Raw genomic sequence first — 24,682 nt, 5'->3', positions numbered from 1 at the left:
CTCACATGGAAATGAGTTTGGATTTTCTGAGCATACACCAGCTGGCTGGGGGGGAGGCAGCCCAGAAGGCTGCTGCTGGCTGGGGAAGGGAGGAGAAAGGAGGGGAGGGAGCCAGGCCAAGATGAAAATCCCGTGTTCTCACAGCAGAGCAAGGATGGGGCTCTGAGTGCTCCCCACAGGTTACTGACCCTTTGCCTGAAACCCACCCCCCCTCCTTAGGGAAAAGCATCTTGCTCCTGCTTATAGGCTCAGAGGAGCTGTTATCCACTCAGGCCAGTCCATCCTCTGAGCACTACAGCATTCAGGGCCCAAACACTTAACTGACCATTAGCAAGGTTGTGCCCTCAGGAGAGGTCCTCCCTGACTTCTAGGCCAATCCCTTTATGGGGTGGGGGGAGTGAATCTAAGGCCCTGAGAGGGGACAGGACCTGGAGCCGATCACAGAACACCACAAGTCTGCCTTGCTTCCCGCCCACCCGGGTTCTCCCTGTGGAGTTGCCCAGGAAGAGGTGGTGAAGCTTCCTCGGGCGGTGGTCACTGCGCCCCCCTTGGCCAGCCGGGAGGCGAGAAAGGCTGCGGGGAGGGGGGGGGAGGGGCGGGGTGGGGTCAGGCGTTTGACTCCGCCTCGCGCTACATTCCGCCTCTGCTGTCGGGCGCTGGCTCAGTCTCTGCTGCTCTCCGCTGTCGCTCCCGGGCCTCGGGATGACACCGCCTCCGCCCGGATGCGCCTCCCTCGGCGCCCCGCGCGCCCGCGTTCCCAGTCCGCTGGCTCGGTCCGGGTTCCCGCTGCGGCTGCTGCTGCTGCTCTGGACGGTCGCCGCCTCCCAAGGCCACCCGAGGAACGGACCCCGCATCTCCGCTGTCTGGAAAGGTAGGTGGCGCCGCGTGAGCGGCGAGGCGCGGGATCCGATGCCGCGCGGCGCGGGTGCGGAGTGTGCGGCACCGGAGGGAGTGCGTGCGCGCGGCTCTGCGGGTCCTGGGCTGTCCCCGCGGATAGCGTGTGGGTCTGGGTGAGTGTGTGAATGTGCGCGCTGCTACACTGGAGCGGGCAGTAACGCTGCGGCGAGAGATCCGCGGGGGCTGGAGACCCGGCTAAGTCACTCCAAGTCCGCCCGCAGCCGGGAGCCGCAGCGCCCGGGCGCAGGGGGGAGGGAGAGGGCCCCTCTCTCGGCCCCGAGGCGCTCCTGGTCCTCCAGCGGTGGGGCCTCTGTGCGGGATCCTTTCTCCCGCAGGGACCCCCACCCAGCTCCTCTCTTCCTGAGCTGCGGTCCCCGCTGTCGCGCGGGGCGCAGGCTGGGCCGGCAAGGGGGGCGCGGACCCTTTGCCGCCGCCGCCGCCGCGCTCCGGCTGCGGGAACAAAGACCCCGCTGCCTGCCCCCCGCCCCCGCCCCGGCCCCGAGCGCAGGCCGGGTAAAGGGGGTGGGCACCCAGTGGTGAGCCGGGACGTGGTGCGGTGCGGAGGCTTCAGGCACCGGGGCGCTGCCTCTGCAGTGCCGGGACCGGCCGCTCCCTCCTTGTCCGCACGTGGCAGTTGTCACCAGGAATCGGCGCCAGCCTGGGGGGCAGTGCCCGTTGGGTGGGGCGCGGCCATTGGGACCCCCAGGCAGAGGATCTGGGGAAGGGCTGCAGCTTTTAGGCCCCGGTGGTTATGTGAACTTGGGGGACCGGAGTCTCCCCCAGGGGCGCCTCAGTTTAGACCACACTGTACGATGGGTCAGAAAGCTGGCTGGATGGGTTTTGAGGTTTTTCTGCCGCGAGGGGCTGAGCTCGCCTCCCCTGCAATGCACACATATGCTTCCCCACCTCCAGGCTGACTGGGCTCTGTCCCCAAATTTGGCGGCGCTGGGCCCCCCTGTGGTGGTGGTGGCCTTGCAGTGGGGGGTGGGGGGATCTGGCCCCTCCGGGAGCCCTTTGATGCCTGAGGCGGTTTGCAGGGATTGCCAGAGCCTGAGCATTATCTGGGGCAGGTATTCTTAGCAGAGAGAGAAGAAGAAGAAAAAAAAAAAAACCGCTCAAAAAGCGAGTGGCCTGAACTGCGGCTGCAGTGGAGGGGATGGGACTTGCCCAAGGTCACTCTGTATTGTGTGAGCTCACAGTGCAGTCAGGGGGCTCTGATCTGGCACAGGACCAGTGCTTGTTCTGGGTTAGGAAGTGGAGAAAGATTTAGGCAATTTTTTGGCCATAAAGAGGGTACTCTGGGGGCCGGCTCTGCTACCCAGCCAGAGAGGCATTCCTGGTGGAAGTGGAGCAGGACATCTGGACCTCTGGCCATCTATCTACTCATGGTGGACACTTACACACCCCTCAGTCATATTAGCTCCAGTCTGAGCTTCCTCTGCCTTCCCAGCATCTTTGCCTTGCTTCAGTCCTCTTAGCTGTCTTGGACAGCACGGCATTTGTACATGCTGAAGCAGATGAATGGCCACATCTGAGTGTTCTGGAATCTCCCTCTGCGCCAAAACTTTGCATTTGGCTCTGCTTGTCCACATCCCCCATCTTCCCAAGGCACCCTTTCACACACATACTTAATGCACACCCACCTCTTAGCACCTAATACTGCCTCCCCATCTCGGGCACTTAGTCCCCACCCTGAGGCTATTTAAAACTGCTTTCTGTCCTCTTACCCACTTTCCAAAGTGCTCTCTCCCCTGCACACAGTTCACTATTGTAGCCACACTGGCCATGCCTTCTGCTTGGTAATACACTATTGACCCCCACTGGGGTCTGCCAGCCCCTCACCTATCTTGTCCAAGGGCCGTCTGTGGTCTTCTTCACCAGTGCCAGGCACCCCACTGCCCAGACAGACCCTGCCATCCACCTGTCCCCCAGGACCACCAGCTGGTAATGGTATGCCTAGCTGACAGCTGCCTCCTAGTTCCTGTGGAGTGACACATGGTAGTCGGACGGGAATGGGCTTGGGCGGGGCAAACGAAGGAGTAGGGTGAGAGGAGGACCCTTGCTGTAGGCCTAGTTCCCTATATACCAGTGGGTTGAGGGGATGCGGACGGTGGCCTCCAGGAATGACTAGATCAAGGGTAATGGTGGGCTTTTAGTTATAAGACAGGACAGGTGTGGGGACTGGAATGGGTATGGAGGGATCTTCTCCATAATTTATTTTCTGCTGCTTGGACCTATAAGTTCTAGGGAAAGATTAGATAAGGGAGCTCTGGGAGGGTCCCAGCCTGCCCTTCTCAGGGCGGTTGATGCCTCTCTAGCCTGATGAAGGCCTGGCCCAGAACAGCTCTGGACAGAGAGAGGGATGTGCTAGTACTGACCTGCCAGGTACCCTTGAGCTCTGTACCTGTTTCTGACCCTCAGAGCTTGCCAGGGCTCTGGAGGTTGTCCCCCAAGGGCTGTCGCTGTCACATGGGTCAGTCAAGGATGTGACTTTGTGGGCCTGACCTCCCTGCAGCAGGGACTGGAGGGGGTGGTTTGAAGGTAAGGGCAGGAGGTTGGCACGCTTGTGTAAGCTGTATACCCCTCTCCCATTCCATCCCTGGTTGGAGGAGATGGAGAAGCCCAGGAAGGCCCTGACCTCCAAGGTCAGAGGTGAGCCAGCTTGTCCACAGCAAGAAACAGAGCCCAGTCTCCACGTATCCAGCTGGTTCTGGCCTCACCCTTGTCCAGTTAAACAACAGGATGTTATTGTTGACTTGGTGGCTGCTGGGGGAGCCATTATGGGGCCACTCCGCAGGGCAGGGCGTTGTTGTTACCTCCTCTAGGGGATGAGGTCACAGCTGGGGCTCTCCAAGCATCACCATTTCCAGTGGAAATCCTTGCTCCCTTGAGAGCTTAGATGTATTCATCACCTTCAAGGTGAACTCCCCCTGCTGAACAGGGTGGCGGGGTGGGGGAGCAATTCCCAGGAGGAGGGGGGGTTTTCTAAGCTGGGAGAAATGGGAGGGGTGCTTGGTGATGTCACCAGGAGTTTCCTGCCAAACTCTGTGACCCCTCTGTCCTGAATAGTGAAGATTCTACAAGCAGGCTGGGGTGAGGTAGATGCTGGCACAGGCCCAAGATGACCACGGTGTGGAGGAAAGAGATGGGAAGTTGGAAGCCTCGTTCTGGACCCAGCTCTGCTGATTTTCCTTGCGACTCTGGGCGAGTGCTTGCCTTTTCCTGAGCCTCAGTTTCCTCAAATTTCCAAAGCAGGTATAGGGAGGAGCTTACACTTATCAGAGCACTAATCCCTTGCCTCTCTGGGGTAGATGGAGGCTGCAGTGGTCTGTTCAAACCCTAGCAGTGAGGAGAAATTGAAATCTGGGAAGTCAGGGAAATCCTTTAGTTTCGTGTTCTTTCCTTTCTTTTTCTCTCGTAAGCGAAGGCTGATGATCAGCTGGAGGAAGTGGCTCATTTGGATTGTGACCTCAAGGGTGGGCATAGTAATTCAGCATTTTTGACATTTATCATTTACTGGGGCCAACCTTGTGCTGGTCCTGGGCTTGGGGACCAGGGATGAGAAACTAGATGTGTCTATAGGCTTCTCCATGTGGATGGGGAGACAGACAGGCAGGTCAACCTACAGTTACAATGAAATGTGTCAGGGCCTGTAACAGAGGCAGCTGTGGGGGTCGAGGAGGTACCTAACCCAGTCTGCACAGTCAGAGAAGGCTTCCTGGAAGAGGTGATAAGTCAGGATGGCAAGAGGAATAGGAGCCAGCTTGGGGAGGGGTGGGACAGGAGGAAGTACCCTGGTGTGACAGGATTTCAGACCCCAGAACTTGCAACTAGGACCAAGGAGAGGAAAGGAGCTGTGTGGGGGTCCCCAAGAGGGAGACATTGAGTCAGCCTGGGCCTGGGGGCTCCAGGAGGGTTTCATGCAGGAAGGGATATCTGAGCTATGCCACCTGACCTTCCACAGCCAGCCCAGCAGTAGGAAGGAAGGACCATGGCAGGCAGGGAAGACTTCCCCAGTGTCACAGCTCCCTGATGGAAATCTGGGGCTGGGTCCAGGGACACCAGGGCTTTCCGCCTGACTCCTGACCACAGGAGTTCTCCAGGTGAGGAGGCCCAGTCCTCAGCAGAGACTCTCCATGGGGTGAGGAGCTCCCCCAGCATCAGCCGGGCCCTGCAGGTGTGGGAGGGGCAGATGACCTTCCTCTGCCTAGCTTCCCCTTCCAGGAACCTTCACCTCAGCAGGGGTGGATCACTACCCAGGCTGGGCACTTGGGAGAAGCAGGGAGAGCTGGACACTCTTCTTGGAGGAGGGCCAGGCCAGGGCCCCTAATGTGCAGGTGGGAAGCTGAGGATCAGCCTAGGGGGTGGGGCGCAACAGCCTACAGGGGGCAGTGGTAGGAGTGGGTGGCCCTGGAGTTGACAGCTCAGCCCTCACCTGATGTCCTACCCTCTACCCCTAGTCCCATTGCGGCCACTGCAGCGCTGTCTAGCTATGTCACAAGAGACTGACCACACTTCCCGTGCTCTGGTTGACAGCTCTCGGGCCAGAAAACTTCCCCTTTTCTTGGTTTCCTTTTTTGGCAAGGCCTGGCTGCCCTGGAAGCTTCCTCTTTTGTGGGGGCGGGGGTGAGAGGTAGGGGGGAGGAAGGGGTCCTCCTAGAGCAGGGACTGTGGCCCCTTGTTTGGTACCCCCATCAGAGAACATGGACTTCTCCCTTCCCTAGCCAGCCCAGGCAGTGCGGGACCGTTTGGTCCATCTCTTTCTTTCCCGCTATGGTCTAGTCAGCCTCCAAGCCTCTTGTTCCACCCCTACCCCCCACCTTGGCCTGGGCCCTGCTGTGTCTTCAGGACTGTGCCCTGGCCTTCTCCAGGCCCTTGCATCCCTCTGGGTCACTGTGCTGGCATTCCAGCTGGAGCACACAGCCCACCTGATCTCCTACAGTTCTTCCCTCACCATTCCCCAGCTTCCCATGCTTTCCTGCCTCAAGGCCATTGCCCTGCCGGTCATCCCTCCATGTACCCAACTCACCCTCCTCCTCCTTTCTGCCAGTTCTATCTCACTTCCTCTAAGGAACCTTGTTGGATGACGCTAACACAGCCTGATGTCAGAAAACAAATGTCAGAGATCAGCTGGGTCAACATTCTACAGATGGGGAAACTGAGCTCTGAGATGATGGGGACTGGCCCAGCATCACCCAGTGAGACAGGCAGAGCTGGGACCAGCCTACGTCTTCTGCCCGAGCCTGCCCTGGCCTTAGCTTTTGGCCTCCCTCCACTTGTCTGTCTGTCTTCATGCTCTGTCCCCAGGCTTATGGCTCCCTGTGCCCATTTCCTCCTCAGCCAGTTCAGCTGAGCCCAGACTCTCCCTGCCCCAGTGCTGTCTGCTCCCAGGAGCCCCAGCAGCCATGACCGTCCTCCCTTCAAGACCTTAGATTTGGGCCAGCTCCATGCACTCTTCTGGTCTTTTCCTCAGGGCAGCTGGGCCTCAGGTCTCGGGGGCAGGTTGATCTGTGTCACGGCCTGGGCTAATCTGGGTTTAACCGTCACAGCAGTCTGGGATTAGGTGGATGCTGTCGAGCCTCCTGCACCCCCTTCTTCCAGTCAGGGGCTGGGGCTCTGAGCCAGCACACCCCTGGGGGCAGCCCTCACGATGGAGGGCAGCCAGTTCCTGCCCCGTGCCTAGGTCTGTGTTCCGCTCCTCTGGGGGAGGGAAGAGGAGAAGCCCTGGGTTTGCCCTTGGGGGGCATGCCGGTGCCTGGAGAGGTGGGCCTGCGGCCTGTGACGAGAGAGGGCACGTGGGGAGGTCAGGAACTTTGCGCAGCCAAGGACTGTGACAGGAAGTGAGAGCAGGAAGGGTCATTGTGGGGTGGTGCCACCGGGGAAGACTTCCTGGGGATGGGGAAGAGCCAGGCTAGAGAGAGAGAGGCAGGGACGTGGGGTGGTGCAGAACGGGGCACAGATTGCTGCTCGTGTTCTTTGTCTTCTGGGCCCAGGGCTCTGGGCCAGCCTAGCGAGGGAGGAAGGTCACTGTGGTAAGCTCGGCACCCTAACAGCGGCCCAGGAACCTGTTCTAAGGTGTCTCCGCGTCTGACACTGGGGTTTGACCTACCCCAGTCCTGCTTCTCCTTGCGCTCTGAGCTGCCCCCTCTTGCCCAGTCCTGGCCGTGGCTTGGCCCAGGGACCATGGAGTAGGAGGAGGGCTGGCCTTCACCTTCAGGATCCCACAATCCAGGTGAAATTCCACCAAAACAGTGTGATCTGAGAGAAGATAGTGTGTGCCAGATGGTGTATAGCACAAGGTCAGAGGGAGGACGGAGCTGTGAGGGCTGGAGCAGTCTGGAACACTTTGTGAAGCCAGGGGAATTGAGGCTAGGTCTTAAAGGACAGGTAAGACCACGTGCCTAGAGAGAAGGGGAAAGGGCAGTCAGGGGAAGGGAAAGCACAAGCCAAAGGGTGGAAGCGGGACTCAGCCATGGCAGAGATGAGCAGAGACGGGTGGGCCTTGACTGCCAGGTAGAGGAGTTGGGCCCTGCTGGGACAGGCAGTTGGGACCCATGGTGGTTCCTCTCCCGTTGCGAAACACAGGCTCTGGATACGCAGGCTCAGCGGCCATGGCTCACGGGCCCAGCCGCTCCGCGGCATGTGTGATCTTCCTGGACCGGGATATGAACCTGCGTCCCCTGCATCGGCAGGTGGACTCCCAACCACTGCGCCACCAGGGAAGACCCCATGGTGGGTTCTTGAGCTGAGGAGCCAGGGTGGGTAGAAGCGAGTGTTTTTTGCCTGTGCAGGTTGGGTGGGAACCTGGCTGGTCGGATAGTAAGGAAGGGTCTCAGCACATCCTCCCTTCTCTATAGCCTGTCCCAGACTGCACAGCACTTCTATTCTGGGCAGAGACCATGGGATACTTGTACGCTGGTCAGTACTCAGTGCCGCAGTACACCCCCAGATCCCTAGTCCCCTCCCCACCTCAGGCCTGCACATCCACGCTTACTTACACACACTGTCTTTAGGGCATCGTGGATGAAGCTCGGGCATTCATCAGCCAAGCAGCCTCTGACCAGGCTCCACCCTCTCTGGGCCTCAGTCTCCTCATTTGTATGGGAGAAGCTGGCCTAGAAGCTTCCAAGGGCTCATCTATGGAACACAGTGTTATAAACACAGATTCCAGAGTCAGTCTGCCTGAGTGTCAGCCTCCACACCACCACTTAGCTGTGTGATCTTGGGCAAGTTACTCAACTTCTCTGTGTCTAGCTGCCCTCATCTGTAAAATGGGCATAATAAGAGAAGCCACAATGGGCATTATAAGAGTTCAGTGATGATTGAATGAGTTAATACACCTGACACTCAGAGAAGTGCCCGGCACATAGTATATGCTATGGAACGGTTAGGTCGGGGTGGGGGTGGGGATATCATCATTGTCAGTATCATCCTCCTCCTTTGGCATCTCTGATTTCTGATGAAATGCAGCCCTGGCAGCCCAGCCCCTGCTAGCTCTCCCTAACTGCCTATGTTGGCTGACTGCCCTTGCTCTCTGACCCTTCCCTCCTTCCCCACCGGCCCAGGCTAAGGCTGAGGTGAGGAACCTTCTGTTTCTCAGCAGTCTTCCTGTCCTGCCTGCGTCCTTCTATTTGGGGTGGTTTAGTCCTCCTCTGCCCTGTCCCTGACCCCTGCCCTGGCTCTGGGCCCAAGGGCAGGCCCTGCACCTCTGCCCATCCTTTCCTTTGAAGGATCCACCAGCTGACTTCAGCCTCACTCTAGGGCTTTTGGAACCTGCTGAGCTAAAGAATGGGCAGAATCCTGACGTGGCTTCCTGCCTTCCCTGGGCTTGGAGCCTCCTCCCCGCTCTGGCTAGGCCTCTGTGCCAGCCTTCCCTCCCTGAGCCCCCGGAGTCTGTTTCGGCTCGGCCCCGCCCCCAGGACACACTCAGCTTTCTCTCCACACTGCTTCTTACCCACAAGCCTTTGCCCCAGCTGATCTCCCCACCAGCCAAGCCTTCTGGTCCTTTGAGTACAGTGGCACAGTGCAGAGAGCACACAGCCCTTGCTGGCGTGGAAGGCCCTTAGTTTTCCTGTCTATAAAATGGGCATGCAGATGCTGTCCTGCCTTCTTTACAGGGTGGTTGGGGGATTTGGTGAGCTAGTTGCTGGAAGCAGATGGGGATATGGTTTCTTCTGCTGCCTCCATCTCTAGGAAGCCATCTCTGGCTTATCAGTACTCACTACCCCACACTTTCCCCAAATGCCCCCGAACTTAACGCTGATTGTTTTGTTCCAAGAGTCATGGTGGGTCGTAAAACCTAGACCTTAGCCCCTCCAGTCCACAGAGGAGGAAGCTAAACTCAGGAAGGCCCAGCTCTTGGTCACAGTCACAGCCAACCAGCCACTTGGCTGAGAGAGGGAGCACAAAGCTTTTTAGAACCAGGGCTGAGCCCACACCTGAGATGCGCTCCCCTCCCACCCACGGCTGACCTTGGTGGGCGGGAAGACGCTCCCCCTCAGCCCAGCACACAGCTCACTGGTCCCATGGCTGATAAAGAGAGACACACCTCCCACACCCGCATGAGCTAAGTACCGCCTCAAGGACCCACCGCCTGCCCCAGCACACCGGCTCTGCCCGTCAGGCAGCTGTGTCTGGAGGCTTGCCCTGCTGAGTGTCGCCAGCACCCCAACAGCAAGCACAGCCCTTCCTTAGCACGGGCCCGTGCCACCCCGGAAACTGGGCTTCTGGATATGAGGAGCGGCCGCTCGTGCCCTCATGCCTGGCCATACTGCGAGAGGCAACGTCAATGAAACATTTGTTCCTTTGCCCCCCGCCTCCCCCTCCAGTGAAAGGTTTCCGTCCACCAATCTGACACACGCAGAGTTCCACAGTTAGTCATTCCTTTGAGTTTAAGGCTTTGATTGCTAAAGGCCCCTGGAGATCAGAGTCTTACCTGGAAGATTGGTGGCTGGTTGATTCCCTTCAGTTATCAGGTCAGTGACTTATCCCCTGGCCTGCAAGAGAGCATAGGGTGGAGAGCAGGAGATGACACAGGGAAGCAGAGAGAAGGTGATGTACAGCTTTTTGAAGATCAAGAGGCTCTCAAGGAAGTTCCGGCTGTGGTCCTGGTCTGGAGCCGGGTGATGGGCACCAGAAACCCTGAGCTGCTGCCTCGCTCTGCTTCTGTCTCCCTTGTTCTGTGCCTTGGGCCAGTGGTACGGGCTCTCTGGCCTCTGTGCCCCCCTCAGCTTAGTGACTATTCCCTTCCCTTCCACCTTGACCTGTGGGGTTCCAGAGGGTGGCGAGGCTGCAGGCTAATTCCTGGGCCCCTCACGGGCCTTCCCTCTTCCTCTGGTGAGGGTGTGAGGGGGGACTGGTGATTCAGGTGGGGCACGACTGTGGGAGGAGACTCCTGCCTGATGTGGTTGGGCCTCCAGTCCGAGGCAGGCCTGGCTCCTGCCCCACGCTCGGGCCTCCCTGGCTGCCTGACTCAGGCACTCCCTGCTGGGCGCAGCATTCCTGCCCTTCTCAGAGCCCGCCTCACTGCCTGCTCTCAAAGGGCTCCTTGAGGTTAGGATTCAAGGCCCGTCAGGTCGCTGGGTCAGCTTGGAAGGCTGTCCCTGCCCAGGCCAGACTGTGGGGTCCATCCCTTGTTGCTCCCTTCACAGGTAACGACACTGCCCCTGATCCTAGCCACCACTCCACCCTCCCCCTGAGCAGCCCTCTTTCACAAGTAATGAGGATATGGGGCTGGTGAGGACCAGACGGGGACAGCACCCAGAGTGAATGAGGAGAAATGATGCTCCACCAGGCAGACCTGCTTTAGGAAAACCCGCTCCACAGAAGTTCACACTTGTCCCAGCCAGTCGGTTGCTGGGATTGTGCTGGGAGGGTGGGGGGCATGAGAGGAAGGTCTGATTCGTTCCAACAGGATCAGAGCCCCATGGATGGCCTGGCTGGGGGCCTGTGATAGGGGAGGACAGCCCCTCACACCCAGCCATCTTCTCGACCCTCATTTCTGGCGGGGCTGGGGCTGGGTCTTGTTGGTCCTGCCACTGTGAGGAAGGTGGGGGCTTCGGGGGCCATGGAATCTGGCTGGGTATGGGGCAGCCTGATTGGGCCCTTTCTTGGTCCAGAAGGAGCCAGGATTGGCTCAGAATCACATGGGGGTGGGGTGGAGGCTTGTGCTTGGCCCGCCCCTGGGGCCATGCCCACCCCATGTGTCCCTAGCCCCCTCCCCTGCCTGAACCCCTGGTTATTCTGGGAGCTTTTAGCTCCCACTTAGTCAGCCACTAATGCGTCAGGCCGGGGAGTGAGGGGGGAGACACGGTGCCAGACGGTGCTCCTTTTAGACATCCAGGATGGAAAGCAGAGGGGGCTGGTCAGGCAGGGGGACCTGGGGGGTGATGCTGGAAGAGAGAAGGCTTTCTGGATCCTGGCCCTGCTCATAGATAGGAGAGGGCAGCTCCGCAGACTGATAGGCAGTGGGTTGGTGTATCCTTGGGCCGCTGCAGCTCCCTTCCCCCATCACACTCGGGGCTTCAGCCCGCCTTCCTGATTCTTCTCTCATTAGGTTTCTGTACCCACCGTACTTCCCCACCGTTGCTCAGGCTGTTTCCACTGCCCGGAATTCTCTTCCTGCCTGTCTCTGACCCATCTAGCTTTGGTGCGCCTTCCCCATCCTTTTGGATTCCTAAGGAAGCAAAAAGACGCATTTAGGGATGCGGCCCTTGCTCCCTTGGCTGGGCCTCTTTAGGAGCAGCCCCCAGCCTTGCTCAGCCTCTGCGTGGGTGAAGCCTTGAATGCCACCACCTCCCCTCTTGGTGCCAAGGGGCCACAGATCCTGGCTGTGAAGGCTTGGTTCTGCCTTCACTTCCAGGCAGCCCTCCTGCCCCTGAGCCCCCAGCCCCCGGCTCCTGTGACCTGAACAAAGCTTCCTTTCATGTATTCATTGAGCTGCTGCCGCTCAGACACTTCCCGGGCACAATCAGGCCCTTTGAGGGCCTCGGGCAGTACGGGAGCCGGGCTGGGGCTGGGGTAGAGAATGGGCCAAGGCCTCGTCCTGGGGCCGAGCTGGTGCCATCTCCCCCATGCACATCACCAGGCACAGAGCCGGGAGGGGCGGGTTCTTCGGGGTTGAGGGAGGCAATGCTCCTGGGCTCCTGTTTGTTCTTCTGCAAAATGAGGTGAGCAGTCGCTTCCTCCCTCCATATCCTGACCCTGGCAGCCACAGCCAGGATTTGAGGGGAACAGGGCTCATACTTGCAGATCTGTACAGGACTGTCCTGGCTGGGAAGCCCCCGACGCTGCACGCAGCAGCAGGCAGCCCTCCCCCTCCCTTTGTGTTCTCAGCAATGCTTGGTGAGCAGCTCTGGGGACTGTACCAGCACAGTTTTGCTTGAGTGGTATGGAGGCTTGCTTTGGTTTGACAGTTTCACCTCTCCAACTGGATTCCAGGGTAGGGCCGGGCCTCCCCCTCGGGCCTTGCTCTCTGGGGCCAGGCTGGGTCTCTCCCATCAGACTAGACTTCCCAGGGCAGGACTGCATCTCCTCCTCACTTTGACGGCCCTGTGACCCCAGACAAGGGCTCCCTCAGGGCCCCTTCACGTACCCTTTTCTCCACCACTAGAGCTGTGCATTGGCTGTGCAGGCCCCTCTTCTGAGGCCTGGGGTGGGGCCTTGATGTGAGCCGAGGTGACTGTTTGGAGGTGGCCAGCATGACCTGAGCCGTGGGGCTCCTCCCCTGTGGCCTCTGGAGGGCTTCAGATCTCAAGCCCCACCCAGCCCAACATCTTCAGACACAGACATATAGCTTTTCCCAGCCGCCTGGCTGTCTGGGGGAGTAGGTGGGGAGCTGGGGCTACAGACTGTCTAGATTCCAGGCTAGGCTGTGGGAACAGTGACCGCTGCTCAGGCTGCGGGTGAAAGGGGAGCTGGAGCCATGGAGCTGAGTCAGGAAGGCCTCGTGTCTGTCCCCAGCACTGTTTTATCCCAGCTGGTGGGGAGGGGGAGCCTGGGGCCTGAGACATATCAGCCCTGCCCGAGCCTTGGCCAGCACCACACCCCTACCGCCCAGCAGGAAGTGGGCTGTCAGCTCCCACCTTGCGCAGCCCCTGGGGTCCTGGGAGGCCTGACGTCCTAAGCTGTCAGGCTATTTGCGGAGCACCGGAGGAGACCCAGGTGAACCCGAGGGCAGTGAGCTCAGCACTTCTCTGTGGCCTGTGGTGCTGGCATCTCCCTGAACGCACCTGAGAACAATTACTCAGTCTGGATGAGCCAGTCTCTCCTGCCTCCTAGTGCGACCTTGGGCTAGAGTATCCCTGAAGGCCCTCCGTTTCTGCGTCTGTACAGTGAGCTGGGCCACAGCTGAAGTGGAGGGTAAGAATAGCCCACTTCTGGGGATGACTTGGCCATGCGGGGATGTATCTTAAGGAAAGGAAAGGGAATGAAGGTGGGGGTCGCGTGGTAGGTCGTGCTCTTCATCCCTGCTGAATGGAGCATCAGTAGGAATGGTTCAAGTGGCACCAAGGGGAATTGGGGGCAAACTCAAGGACATGGCAGTTCTATTCTCTCTGGGCTTGGAGGGTGTCCTGCTGGGATGTCCCTGCTCAGTTGGCTGCCCCTGAGTTTGCTGCAGCTGAGTAAACAGTGGTCAGGCTGAGGACCCAGGCTGGTCCGAGGTGGGAAGATGGCTGATTGCTGGGGGCACAGCCACAGGCTGTCCCATTCCTGTAATTTAGCCCTGCAACCAGGACAACCTCAGCAGTGTCACCGGAGATGAGACATCTCTCCGGAGGCAGTGGCTACAGGCAGTTTCTATTTTGGGAAAAATTGTCCCGGTCAGCCCTTCTGCCTAAAGGCCCAGGCTGTGCTCTGTGAAGGGCCCCCTGTCCCAGAGTTGTTGGGGAGGGAGGGCTGATCTTTTCCCCCGGGGTGAGCTGGGATCTCTGTGAAACCAGGCCAGGGCAGGCCAGGGTGCAGAGTCCAGCTTGGGGGCAGGAGCTCTGGTTCCTGGCCTGCTACTGACCATGTGAGCTTGGGCTGCCCCTCTCTGGACCTTTGTTTTTCCATCTTTAAAATGGGAGAGAGTGGACTTAAGATTCCTTTCCAGCTCTGATCTGTACTGACCTGCTCACTAAGGGGATGGAGTGGGCTGGGAAGGGTCAGAGAGGGCTTCCTGAAGGAGGGGATAGGGTTCTGAGCAAAGTGATCCCTGGGAACCTGAACTGTACGTGGGGTTCTTAGAGGCAGGGGGTGGAAGTGGCTGCTTGCTCTGTCCTAGATAGCGGAGAGCCTCAGAGCAGAGTTGGGAGCCCTGGTCCCTCCTGCCCAAGCCCAGCCCCTTAGGAACAGCAGTGTGTGTGTGTGGCGGGGGTGGGGGGGGCGGTCTGTTCTCCCCAGGGGTCCCTAAATTCTGCCCCCACTCTGAGGTCACACATATTGTAGGGTAGGGGTCATGGCTTTGGGGTGAGGACATCTGGTTGCTGGACCCCGCCAGAGGACCCCTGTCTTCTCTCGCTCACGGCTCTTGAGTTCAGGCGCCGCCCTAGCCAAATCCAAGCACTAGTTGTTCGGGGGATGCCGGTATGCATGGGGGTGGGGCCAGGATCTTCCAGCCCAGGGTCCAGCCTCAACATTTCTGCCAATTGTTTCTTCCTTAGGCCACGCAGGGCAGGACCATGTGGACTTTGGCCTGGCCGAGCCACACACGGTGCTTTTCCACGAGCCGGGCAGCTCCTCCGTGTGGGTGGGTGGACGCAGCAAGGTCTATGTCTTCGACTTCTCCAAGGGCAGGAACGCCTCCATGCGCACAGTGAGCCTGGACCCCTCTCCCTGCCCCCTTTTCTCTTCCCCCTTCCCCATCTTCTTATCTCCCCTCTGGCCTTGGAGAGGAGCCTCAGGGAATCCGGGGGAACTGGCATTTCTTCCAGAGCTGGTCAACCCCCTATTATATCCCATAAATGGTCCCTGGGGGAGGCTCCCTGAGGGTGGTCCCAACTGGCGTGGGTGTTGGGGCAGTGTGGAGAGAAGCGCAGAGCTAACACGCCTGGCTGGGCGGGTAGCGCCGACTGCGGAGGCCTAGCAGGAAGCTGGGCTCCAGAACCCCATGGCCCCTGTCTTCTGAGATCTCTGGGCTGGCTCATGAGCTCTGGGCTTTGGCTCCAGGTATCAGGCTGAGCAGCCTGTGTGATGTTGGGTAAATCACTCCTCCTCTCAGAGCCCTAGCTGCTCATCTGTCAAATGAGCCTATCCTGAGGGTGCACGGAAAGCACTTACGGGGGCGTCTTGCCCCTGGCAGAGTGGACTGACGCTCCCCCTGTTCCCCTCAGGTGAACATTGTCTCCACGAAGGGGTCCTGCCGGGACAAGCAGGTGAGTGGGGGAGAGGGAGTGCAGAGGGGAGGCTGGGCCCCTTGGAAAGGTTCCTGAGAGTCTGAGGAAGGAGGCCTGGCCCTGTCTTGGGAGCCCCAGTCCAGGAGGAGAGAAGTAGCCCTGCCCCAGGGTTCCCAGTCTGAGGAGGAGACACTCCTTCCCCGAGGCCCTTCCTCTGGCATCAGCTGCACCTGCTCTGGGCCCTCCTTAGAGGCTGCCTCCTGTGTTCAGACTTCTGATGCTTTCTTCCCCAAGACCGAGGGTCCCAGTGCTAGGCCTGCCAGGGCCTCCCACCAACCAACCTCTCTCCTTCCCCTTCTCCCGAGCAGGACTGCAAGAACTACATCACGCTCCTGGAGAAGCAGGGTGAGGGCTTGCTGGTCTGCGGCACCAATGCCCGGCGCCCCAGCTGCTGGACCCTGGTGAGAAGGCCCCTCTCCCTGTGCCTGGTCAGCTCACCCTTGTCCGATGGGCTTCTGCTCCCCATGGTGGGAAGGAGGTGGGGGGACTCTGAGGCTGGCCTCACCTTGTACAGAGTTCCTGGGAGGATGGGGACCCTGGCTGGGCAGCTGGCACCCATGGGAGGCAGTGACCGTGGGATCACGTGGCAGTCTGACCCCCTTGGTCTCCCCCAGGTGAATGACACTGCAGAGTTGCTTGGTGAGAGGAGAGGCTATGCCCCCTTCAGCCCGGATGAGAACTCCCTGGTTCTGTTTGATGGTAGGGCTGTGGCTGGCGCTGGAGGGTTCCCAGAGGGCTGCTGCCCTGGGCAGGGGGAGGGTGGTCAGCTCTGTGCCTGGCGACCCAGGTCCGGGGGAGGGACTTCCAGGGCCTGTGTGCCCTTACCCATGCTCCTCTCACTGTACCCAGGCTCTGAGGTGTACTCCACTATCCGGAAGCAGGAGTACAATGGGAAGATCCCTCGGTTCCGCCGTATCAAGGGTGAGATTGAGCTGTACACCAGTGATACTGTCATGCAAAGTGAGTCAGGCTCCAGCTGGGCTGGGCTGGGCTGGGCTGGGCTGGGCTGAATGAGGCGTTGTGACTGCTCAGGGCGGCAGATGGGATCCTCATGTGTATGGGGAGGCTCCCCTAGGGCCGCTAGGGCCACAGGCCAGTCGGGAGAGCGGGAGCTTGGTACAGCCCTGGGAAGATGGAGCTGAGGAGGTTGGCCTGGCAGGGAGCAGGGGAACAGCCGAGAGAAAGATGTGGAGGCAGGATGGGCCCAACACCCTCTGGGAACAAATCAGAGGAAAGCCCAGACTCAGCGTGGAGTCCCTGGGTGCCATAGCGTATCCCTCTGCTGAGCTCACATGGGGCAACACCCACTCCCTCCTCATTAGGGCTCTGCCAGTTAGTCAGAAGTGACATAGGGGCCCTTAGGGCTCTCCCCCCAGTCCCTAGGCCTGAAGTCATTGCTCCTGGGCCAATGACATCTTTGTAAGAGAGGGCAAAACAGGTGTGGGGTGGGAGTGCAGAGTCTCAGGCCCTTTGGGGTGTTAGATCTGTTTTTCTGAAGTTTATTCCAGGTGTGATTTGACCCGGGTTTGTTTGTTTGTGCAGACTCAGGGGGTGGGCAGGGTGTGGGTGGGTCCTTTGAGAGGCTCCCCGCCTCACACCCTTTCACTTCTGTCCCCGGTAGACCCGCAGTTCATCAAGGCCACCATTGTGCACCAAGACCAGGCCTACGATGACAAGATCTACTACTTCTTCCGAGAGGACAACCCTGACAAGAATCCCGAGGCCCCTCTCAACGTCTCCCGAGTGGCCCAGCTGTGCAGGGTGAGCAAGTGCTGAGCGGGCAGAGTGTGTGTCTGTGCCTGAACAGGAGCGAGTGAGCGTGTGTCTGCCTGTGTGCGAGTCTGTGTGGGACTGTGGGGGGAGGTGTGCGCGCCTGTGAGCGGGTAAAGATGCTTGGGCTCCCCTGCACGTGTGATAGTGTGCAAATGTGTGTATTCGTGGAGAGTGTGCGTGAGCGTGTGCGTGCGAATGGGAGTGCACTGACGTGTGTGTGTTTCCCCCGTGTGGAGGTGCTGGGTCGTGCGGGTCTGTGTCGTGTGTGTGAGCGTGCACGTGTGAGAGTGGGCAGACGTGTGTCTGAGCCGGTGTGCTCTGTGGGGACCTGGTACCCGCACCCTGCAGGTCCCTGCTGTGAGCCCTGTGCCCTGGGTCAGCCAGGCCTGCCTCCTGGAGCCTGGCCCAAGAACCTGGCCTGAGTGGTGGGGTACCTCAGCCTCGTCCCCTCGCAGGTCCCGACCCCTTTCAGGGCCTCCCTTCCTCCTCAGAAGCCTGGGTGCTGGCATTCCCGGCAGCAGGTGCCCCGGGTGTGTGGGGCAGCCCAGGCAGGTGCTGAGGGACCTCCTCTCCCCTCCCCCGTTCCAGGGGGACCAGGGTGGAGAGAGCTCACTGTCGGTCTCCAAGTGGAACACCTTCCTGAAAGCCATGCTGGTGTGCAGTGACGCCACCAGCAACAAGAACTTCAACAGGCTGCAGGACGTCTTCCTGCTCCCTGACCCTAATGGCCAGTGGAGGGACACTAGGGTCTATGGCGTTTTCTCCAACCCCTGGTGAGTGGCCCTTGTCCTGGTGCTGGGGCTGGCATTAGTTAAGTGTCCAGTGGGGATCAGAGGGTTTGGGCCCTGCCCAAGGGAGGGCTGGTGTGGTAAGAGCAGGGACCCTGGCTCAAGGGACAAGGCTGTTGCTGGGCCTGGGGTGGGTGGACACACAGTGCTCAGGGACACGTGTGTGCCGGTGTGCTTGTGAGTCTGTACACATGGGTGTGTGCGCACGCGCCATATGCATGCTCGTGGCTGCACCTGTGCCTGTGTGCCCGCCAGCTGTGGACGCAGAGCGGTGCCTGGGAAAAGGCTGCTGCGGCCTCTGGGGTGCTGGGTGCCGGGTGCTATCACACCCGCTCAGGCACTGCCTGCGCCTGACAATTCACACCTCTTAATCACTCATTGATTGAAAACGAGGCAGGCAAAAAGTGTCAGGTGTGTGTGGGGAGAGGCGGGTGGCAGGGTAGGGAAGCCAAGACCCTGCTCTGGGGCTCCTGTGTGCATGGACCCAGCAGTCTGGGAGGGGGATGGAGGTCTGGCCTCCTTGGGCATCAGCATTCCAAGGATGCACGTGTTGGGATTTCTCCTGCCCTGGGGTTGGCCTCTGAACTCAGTGATTCTGTGACAGAAGACAAGATGTGGTTTTACATTGCAACAGAAAGAAATTAGGTTGAACTTCCCTCCCTCCCTCTTCCCATCCTCCCTCCCTCCTTCCTTCAATGGTTTTTGGTAATGCTCAGGCACTGGCCTTGGCCCCCAGGATAATCCCTGCCCTCATGGAGCTCAAAGGCCAGGGAGCTTGGTCGGAAGGCTGCAGTTGTACCCCATCTGGTGCTGGGCTCGCCTGGGTGAGTGGAGGTGGGTGGGTCCTGGGCCTCCCACTGAGGTGGCCTGTGTGTCCCCCAGGAACTACTCTGCTGTCTGCGTGTACTCCCTCGGTGACATTGACAAGGTCTTCCGCACTTCCTCACTCAAGGGCTATCACTCAGACCTTCCCAACCCACGGCCTGGCAAGGTGAGTGGTGACACCCACCATGGTGCAGGCCCCAATCCCATCGCCCAGCCACCCCATTGATCTGGACCTGTTCTCCTTTCCCAGTGCCTCCCAGACCGGCAGCCGATACCCACAGAGACCTTCCAGGTGGCCGACAGTCACCCTGAGGTGGTGCAGAGGGTGGAGCCCATGGGGCCTCTGAAGACACCACTGTTCCACTCTAAGTACCACTACCAGAAAGTGGTTGTCCACCGCATGCACGCCAGCAACGGGGAGACCTTCCATGTGCTTTACCTAACCACAGGTGAGGGGCTACCCGGGACCAACTCCTCCTGCCCGCCCCCCACTCCGCCCCTGGTCTGCTTTGTAAAAATGGGTATAAAGAATAATGTAGTTAACATCTGGTTGGGAGAGTTGAGTGACTAAGAGCTGTCAGGAGTTAATGTGTGTGGCTGTGGAAGAGTCAGGCAGTGAGAACTTCCCGGAGGAGGTGGGGCAGAAGGGAGAGGGAAAGGCATCATAGGCTAGAAGGTGCCAGGATTCAGAGGCAGAAATGTTGTAAGTCTGAGCAAAGCTGGGTATAGCTTTGGTCCAGCTGTCTGACTCCTGAAGATGGTAGGAAAAGATGTGGAAGTCAGGAGGAAGGACCTGGTCCAGGGTGTCCTGTGGGCCTCCGCCTCGCAGAGCGAGGAAACTGGACCCTCTCCCTGTCTTTGGGATTATGCAGATGAGAGGAAACTTTTGATGTGGGATGCAAAGAATTTAGTGAGATGTGACGAAGGACTTCCAGATGGCAGGGCCTTTGCAGAGAGATACTATTCTGGAGTCTGCAGCAGGAAGGATTGGGGCTAGATATGAAATAGACCTTTCTGAGCCCTCTGCAGAGAATGGGAGGCTCTCGCGGCTGGGAGAAGCGATGGGAGGCTGTCACCACGCTGTGTGGAGGAGGTGAAGGGCAGTGTGTGTATGAAGGTAGTGACTGGGCTGGGAGCTTGTCGGGCCGGAGGGGCAAGGGGCCACATCCCAGAGCCTGCAGAGGCGGGCCACAGACACACAGAGGAAAGGTCCTAGGCAGGCAATCATCTGATCATCTGACTGCTTTTTTGGGGCAAGTGATACCCTGGGAAATTGGGAGGGAGCAAAAGGGAGGTAGGCTATTCTAGAAACTGGGACAGCCCGTGAGGTCGGATTGGGAGGACCCAGGGGTCAGGATGCCCATTAGTCCCCGATAAGTGTGAATGGAGAGAGCACTGGCCTCTGAGGCAGGCAGCCTATTGTGTGACCTTGGGTTCCCCTATGCTGGACCTGAGGTCCTTTTCAGATCTAAGATTTTATAAAAAATTTTAAAATCCCCTAAGACTACATGCAATGTGGAATCTTGGATTGGATCCTGGAACAGATGAAGGACATTAGTGGAAAAACCCGTGAAATCCCAGTAAAGTCTGTAGTCGATTTAATAATTATGTACCAGTGACAACTGCTCAGCTGTGACAAAGATCACAGTTATCTAAGAAGAAACATTAGGGGAAACTAGACGAAGGGTATACGGGAACTCTTTGTACTATCTTTGTAACTTTTCTGTAAATCTGAAATTATTTCAGAATAAAAAGTTTATTTTAAAGACAACAAAGAGTCCAGGAAGCAGAGGGGTTTATCGAAGAAGTTGAGGGGTAGAGTTCTGACCCCTCTGGGTTCCAGTCACCAGCTGTGTGACCTTGAGCAAGTTGCTTAGCCTTTCTGAGCCTCGTGTCCTTATCTTCGAAGTGGGGATGATAATACCCACCTCCCAGGGGTGTGGAGGATTAAACGAAGTGGTGCTATGCATGTAGCTGGAGGCTTAGCAGTGCTTGGGCACGTGAGACTGCTGGTTCTATTCTCCATGCTCCAGCTTCCCCTGCGGCCTTGGGGAGCCCAGGGCCTCCTGCGATAGCCTCCCTGGCCCAGGCTTGGAAGCTTCCTGCGATGCCTTTGGGCTCTTAAGACCCTCCCCAGTCATGCTGTCCTCTCCCCATCCCACCCCAGTCCTATGACCCTTGCCTGAGCCATGACTTCCCAGCCCTCCCCACCGGCATCTTTCCTGGTCAGCTCAGCCCAGAGGGAGGCTGCCTGGCTCTGTGGTGGGACTCCCGCCTGCTGACCCTCTGCCTCTCACCTACAGACAAGGGCACCATCCACAAGGTGGTGGAGTCGGGGGAACGGGAACACAGCCTTGTCTTCAGCATCTTGGAGATCCAGCCCTTTCGCCGTCCAGCCACTATCCAGGCCATGTCACTGGACTCTGACCGGGTGAGCCTCCCCAACCAACCCTTGCCCTATGGGGCTGCCCAGGGATGGCCAGGTGAGGACAGAGCTCCTCTGCATGTGATTTGCATGTCCTTTGCTGGGTCTCTGGGCCCCAGGGTCTGCCAGGCAGCTGGACCAAAGCTTAGGGGCTTAGAACTCAGTTGGGATGGGGGCCCTGACCTGACTCAGTCCTTTTCTCTTTCCAGCGGAAACTGTATGTGAACTCCCAGTGGGAGGTGAGCCAGGTGCCCCTGGACCTGTGTGAGGTCTACAGTGGGGGCTGCCATGGCTGCCTCATGGCTCGAGACCCCTACTGCGGCTGGAACCAGGACCGCTGCGTCTCCATCTACAGCTCCCCAAAGTCAGAGTATGTTGGCTGGGATCCCTTGTCGCTAGGAGACAGCGAACACAGCAGTGGGGGTTGATGGTCTACAGGAGGCGGCCCTTCTGGCCAGACCCTCCTCTGGGTGGGCACCGCTGCTGGTGCTGGGTGGGGAGGAGGACAGGGAAGGGGCCAGGCCTGTGGCCTCCTGTCTGCTTAGCCTCTCTCTTCCTTCCAACTCCAGGCCAGTGCTGCAGTCCATCAATCCAGCCGAGCCACACAAGGGGTGCCCCAACCCAAAGCCAGGTACATGACCTGGCCCTGCCCCCATCCCATTAGGGTGGTACCGCCGTGCCCTGATTGCCCTGTCTGAGGGAGGCCTGGTCTGGTCCTGGGGGCTCCAGACAGATGGGCAGGACAGTCCTGTGGAGGGAGCCCCGTTGGTGTGGGGTGGTTGTGAGAGGAGTGGGGTGAGGGCAGCAGGGGAGAGTCAAGAGGAGACTGGGCGCTGGTTTCCCCGCGTTCATTCAGAAGCCTTGGCCTTGGAGGCCTATCAGTGGGGGAGGACACAGCCTGCCCTGGGAGCCGTCAGCCCCTCCTCATGGCTATCTCCCCATCCCTCCCCAGAACAAGCCCCACTGCAGAAGGTTTCCCTGGCCCAGAACTCTCGCTACTACCTGAGCTGCCCCATGGAGTCCCGCCACGCCACCTACTCGTGGCGCCACGAGAACAGCGTGGAGCAGAGCTGTGAGCCCGGCCACCAGAGCCCCAACTGCATCCTGTTCATCGAGAACCTCACGGACCTCCAGTACGGCCACTACTACTGCGAGGCCCAGGAGGGCTCCTACCTCCACGAGGCTCAGCACTGGCAGCTGCTGCGCGAGGATGGCGCCATGACCTCACACCTGCTGGGCCGCGCCCGCGCCCTGGCTGCCTCCCTCTGGCTGGGTGTCCTGCCCACGCTTACTCTTGGCCTGCTGGTCCATTAGGGCCTCCTGGGGCTGGGCATGCTGTGGGCTTCTGCAGCCCCAAGGCACTAGAAAAGTCTCACACCCAGAACCGGCTGGGCCCGGAGCTCCTTGCCCACCACTTCTTCCAGGGGAACTACATAACCCGACGGGGAACGCCAGGCCTGGAGATGGCCAGCCGCAGGCGGCTGTTGGGCCCCGGTGGGGCAGGGGTGGGTGTGGGCCAGAGAATGGAGGCTCCGACTGTGAAGCTGGCGCCTTGCTGACCCAAGACTTTATCTTTTGGAGACCATTTTTCAAAAACTGCTCCTCAAACTGACTAAATGCAATGATGCTCTTGGCCTAAGAGCCTGTGGCCCAGAGAGAGGGGTTTAAAAAGGGGAGTTGGGACCCCATCTCTGGACGTTTGGGCTGAGGCCTGAGTCCTTCTGGACCCTCTATACCCAAATTGCCCCCCTCATCCTCCCTCCTGCCATGGCTGGGGGTGGCTAGTGTTCCCGCAGGCCCAGGGCAGCCCTCTGTGGCCCCCTCACCAGCCCTGGGTCTCACTAGGCAGCTGCCTTGCATGTTTATTGAAGGATGTTTGCTTTCCGGACAGAAGGACGGAAAAAGCTCTATTTTTATGTTAGGCTTATTTCATGTATAGCTACTTCTGACTGCATCTGTATGAAATACCAAAACTGCGTGCTGGGGTGGGGTGGGGAGGGAGGGGCTGGGGAAGGGATGGGTCACGGGCAGGGGGGTCCCAGTCTGCGGCTCCCGGGAATGGGATAAGAGTCCAGGGATGGGTGTGGGTTTGGCGAGAGTGGCATGAGCTGGCTCTGCCCTGGGAGCCCAGTCTGAAGGGGACATCGTCCAAGCCCCTCATGTGGGGTGGTTATGGGAGGGGGTGGGATGAGGGAGACAGGGGAGAATGAAGGAGAAAACTGAGCGCTAGTTTCACCGTGTTCATTTTGAAGGAGGAGCCAGGTCCTCAGGGGGAGGTTCCGGGACTCTGCCCTTGGCATTGGGGGCTGGGGGGTGGGGGGGTGGGGGCCTACCTCCCCTCCCCTCCCCTCCCCTCAGCCCCCTTCCCCAGGGGCTGTGCTTCCATGCTCCTAGCCTCCCACCTTCAGCTCAGGACATGTTATAACTTAGGCTAAACTGTGAATTCCTGTAGGGACGACCTGGGCCAAGCTCTCCAGGTGGGCGGCTCTGCCCCCAGTCCTGTCCATGGATTTCAGCAGAGAGCTGGGCCCTTCTCTGGCTGTGTCTGGCCAGCCTGGGGCTAGTGGCCTTCCAGCTTCGGCCCCTGCATCTCTTCTCAATGCACTTTAATAATGTAACATATTACTAATAAACAAGCTATTTATTTACCTGTGTCTGCTGCTTGCCTTTAAAGCCATTCTGGTCAGGGGGTCAGGGGGTGAGGGTGAGGGTACCTGCTGCCCCTGGGAGCATCACACACTCTCACTGGCCCCCTGCTTAGAGCCTTAGAGCTAAGGAAACACACAGCAGGGCTCCCAGTTAGTGAGAGGCAGGAGTGGGATCTAAACCCACAGCTCCTGAGCAGGGCTCTGCGTGCCAAGCAATGACCCTGGAGCCCAGACAGCTCCTGCACCCCACCTTTCCTCACAACTCAGGAGCGGGTCTTTACCCTTCCCAGCCTCCACCCCCTGACCATTTCCCCTGGTAGGCCTGGCCATGCTAGAAACAGCCTTGGGCCTCCCTGCCTTCAAGGGGTCCATTCTGGGAGGGAAAGCTGATCAAATAAGACCCTGTGGGGGAAACCTGTGGCGATGGAAGTGTGTGGGCAGGAGGCTAGAGGGCAGGGCAGGTGGTGGTGCCTGAGTGGAGATGAGGTCCTTATTCCAGGTAGGGCCAGCAGGAAGGGCAGGGGTCAGTGTGTGTGCAGAGGGGACAGCTGGAGAGCAAGGAGGGACCAGCGGGCAGGCTTTGTGTGCCAGTCCCAGAGCTTGGCTTTTCAACCCGCAGGGCAGTGACAGGGCTGAGGTGGGATTTGTGCCTTAGAAACTCTTGAGCCCCCTCCAAGATAAAGCAAATCAAATAGATTTAGAATCCCAAAAGGTGTGTGGAAAGGAGCCCTGACGTAGGTGTGGGAGGTGGGGAGGGGAGCTTGAGGCTCTTCAGGGGGATAGTGGACAGAACTAGGACAGGACCAGGGATGGAGGGTGGGGCATCCTGTGGGGAGATGCACAGGGAAACCCAGACTTTCTTCTCTCCCCTCCCCACCCCTTTGTTCCCCTCTCTCCCGCCCCTTGTGCAGGGATCCAGGCCTTTTGAGATTCGCTGGGAGATTTTCCCGA

At 59.2% G+C, this 24,682-nt stretch overlaps 1 protein-coding gene across 3 annotated transcripts; it reads left to right on the top strand.

Moving 5' to 3' along the window:
• The first annotated feature begins 702 nt into the window (after window positions 1–702).
• On the top strand, window positions 703–22,896 carry SEMA7A (semaphorin 7A (JohnMiltonHagen blood group)). 3 transcript variants are annotated; one of them, XM_065871247.1, is made up of 14 exons: window positions 703–871; window positions 14,541–14,692; window positions 15,210–15,251; window positions 15,581–15,673; window positions 15,887–15,971; window positions 16,122–16,232; window positions 16,894–17,033; window positions 17,634–17,818; window positions 18,716–18,824; window positions 18,909–19,107; window positions 20,962–21,089; window positions 21,293–21,447; window positions 21,653–21,714; window positions 22,036–22,896. In XM_065871247.1, the coding sequence occupies exons 1-14, from the start codon at window positions 703–705 to the stop codon at window positions 22,395–22,397; spliced, it is 1,992 nt and encodes a 663-aa protein (XP_065727319.1). In that variant the 3' UTR covers window positions 22,398–22,896. The 3 variants fall into 3 exon arrangements, with proteins under 3 accessions (XP_065727319.1, XP_065727320.1, XP_065727324.1); XM_065871248.1 differs by having other exon boundaries at window positions 14,550–14,692; window positions 22,036–22,397; XM_065871252.1 differs by lacking the exon at window positions 15,210–15,251 and having other exon boundaries at window positions 22,036–22,397.
• Window positions 22,897–24,682: the final 1,786 nt, after the last annotated feature.

The sequence above is a fragment of the Phocoena phocoena genome, chromosome 2 (genome assembly GCF_963924675.1).
Source record: "Phocoena phocoena chromosome 2, mPhoPho1.1, whole genome shotgun sequence".
NCBI classification, from domain to species: domain Eukaryota; kingdom Metazoa; phylum Chordata; class Mammalia; order Artiodactyla; family Phocoenidae; genus Phocoena; species Phocoena phocoena.
The sequence above is the reverse complement of the archived record's forward strand: the minus strand, read 5'-3'. Positions and strand labels throughout refer to the sequence as shown.

What these genes read in the sequence shown, in the direction of transcription:
- SEMA7A (XM_065871247.1), top strand. Translation starts at nt 703, where the DNA reads ATGACACCGCCTCCGCCCGGATGCGCCTCCCTCGGCGCCCCGCGCGCC. An exon ending in CATCTCCGCTGTCTGGAAAG is followed by an intron (nt 872 to 14,540) that starts GTAGGTGGCGCC and finishes TTTCTTCCTTAG; the next exon opens with GCCACGCAGGGCAGGACCAT. An exon ending in GTGCCCCAACCCAAAGCCAG is followed by an intron (nt 21,715 to 22,035) that starts GTACATGACCTG and finishes ATCCCTCCCCAG; the next exon opens with AACAAGCCCCACTGCAGAAG.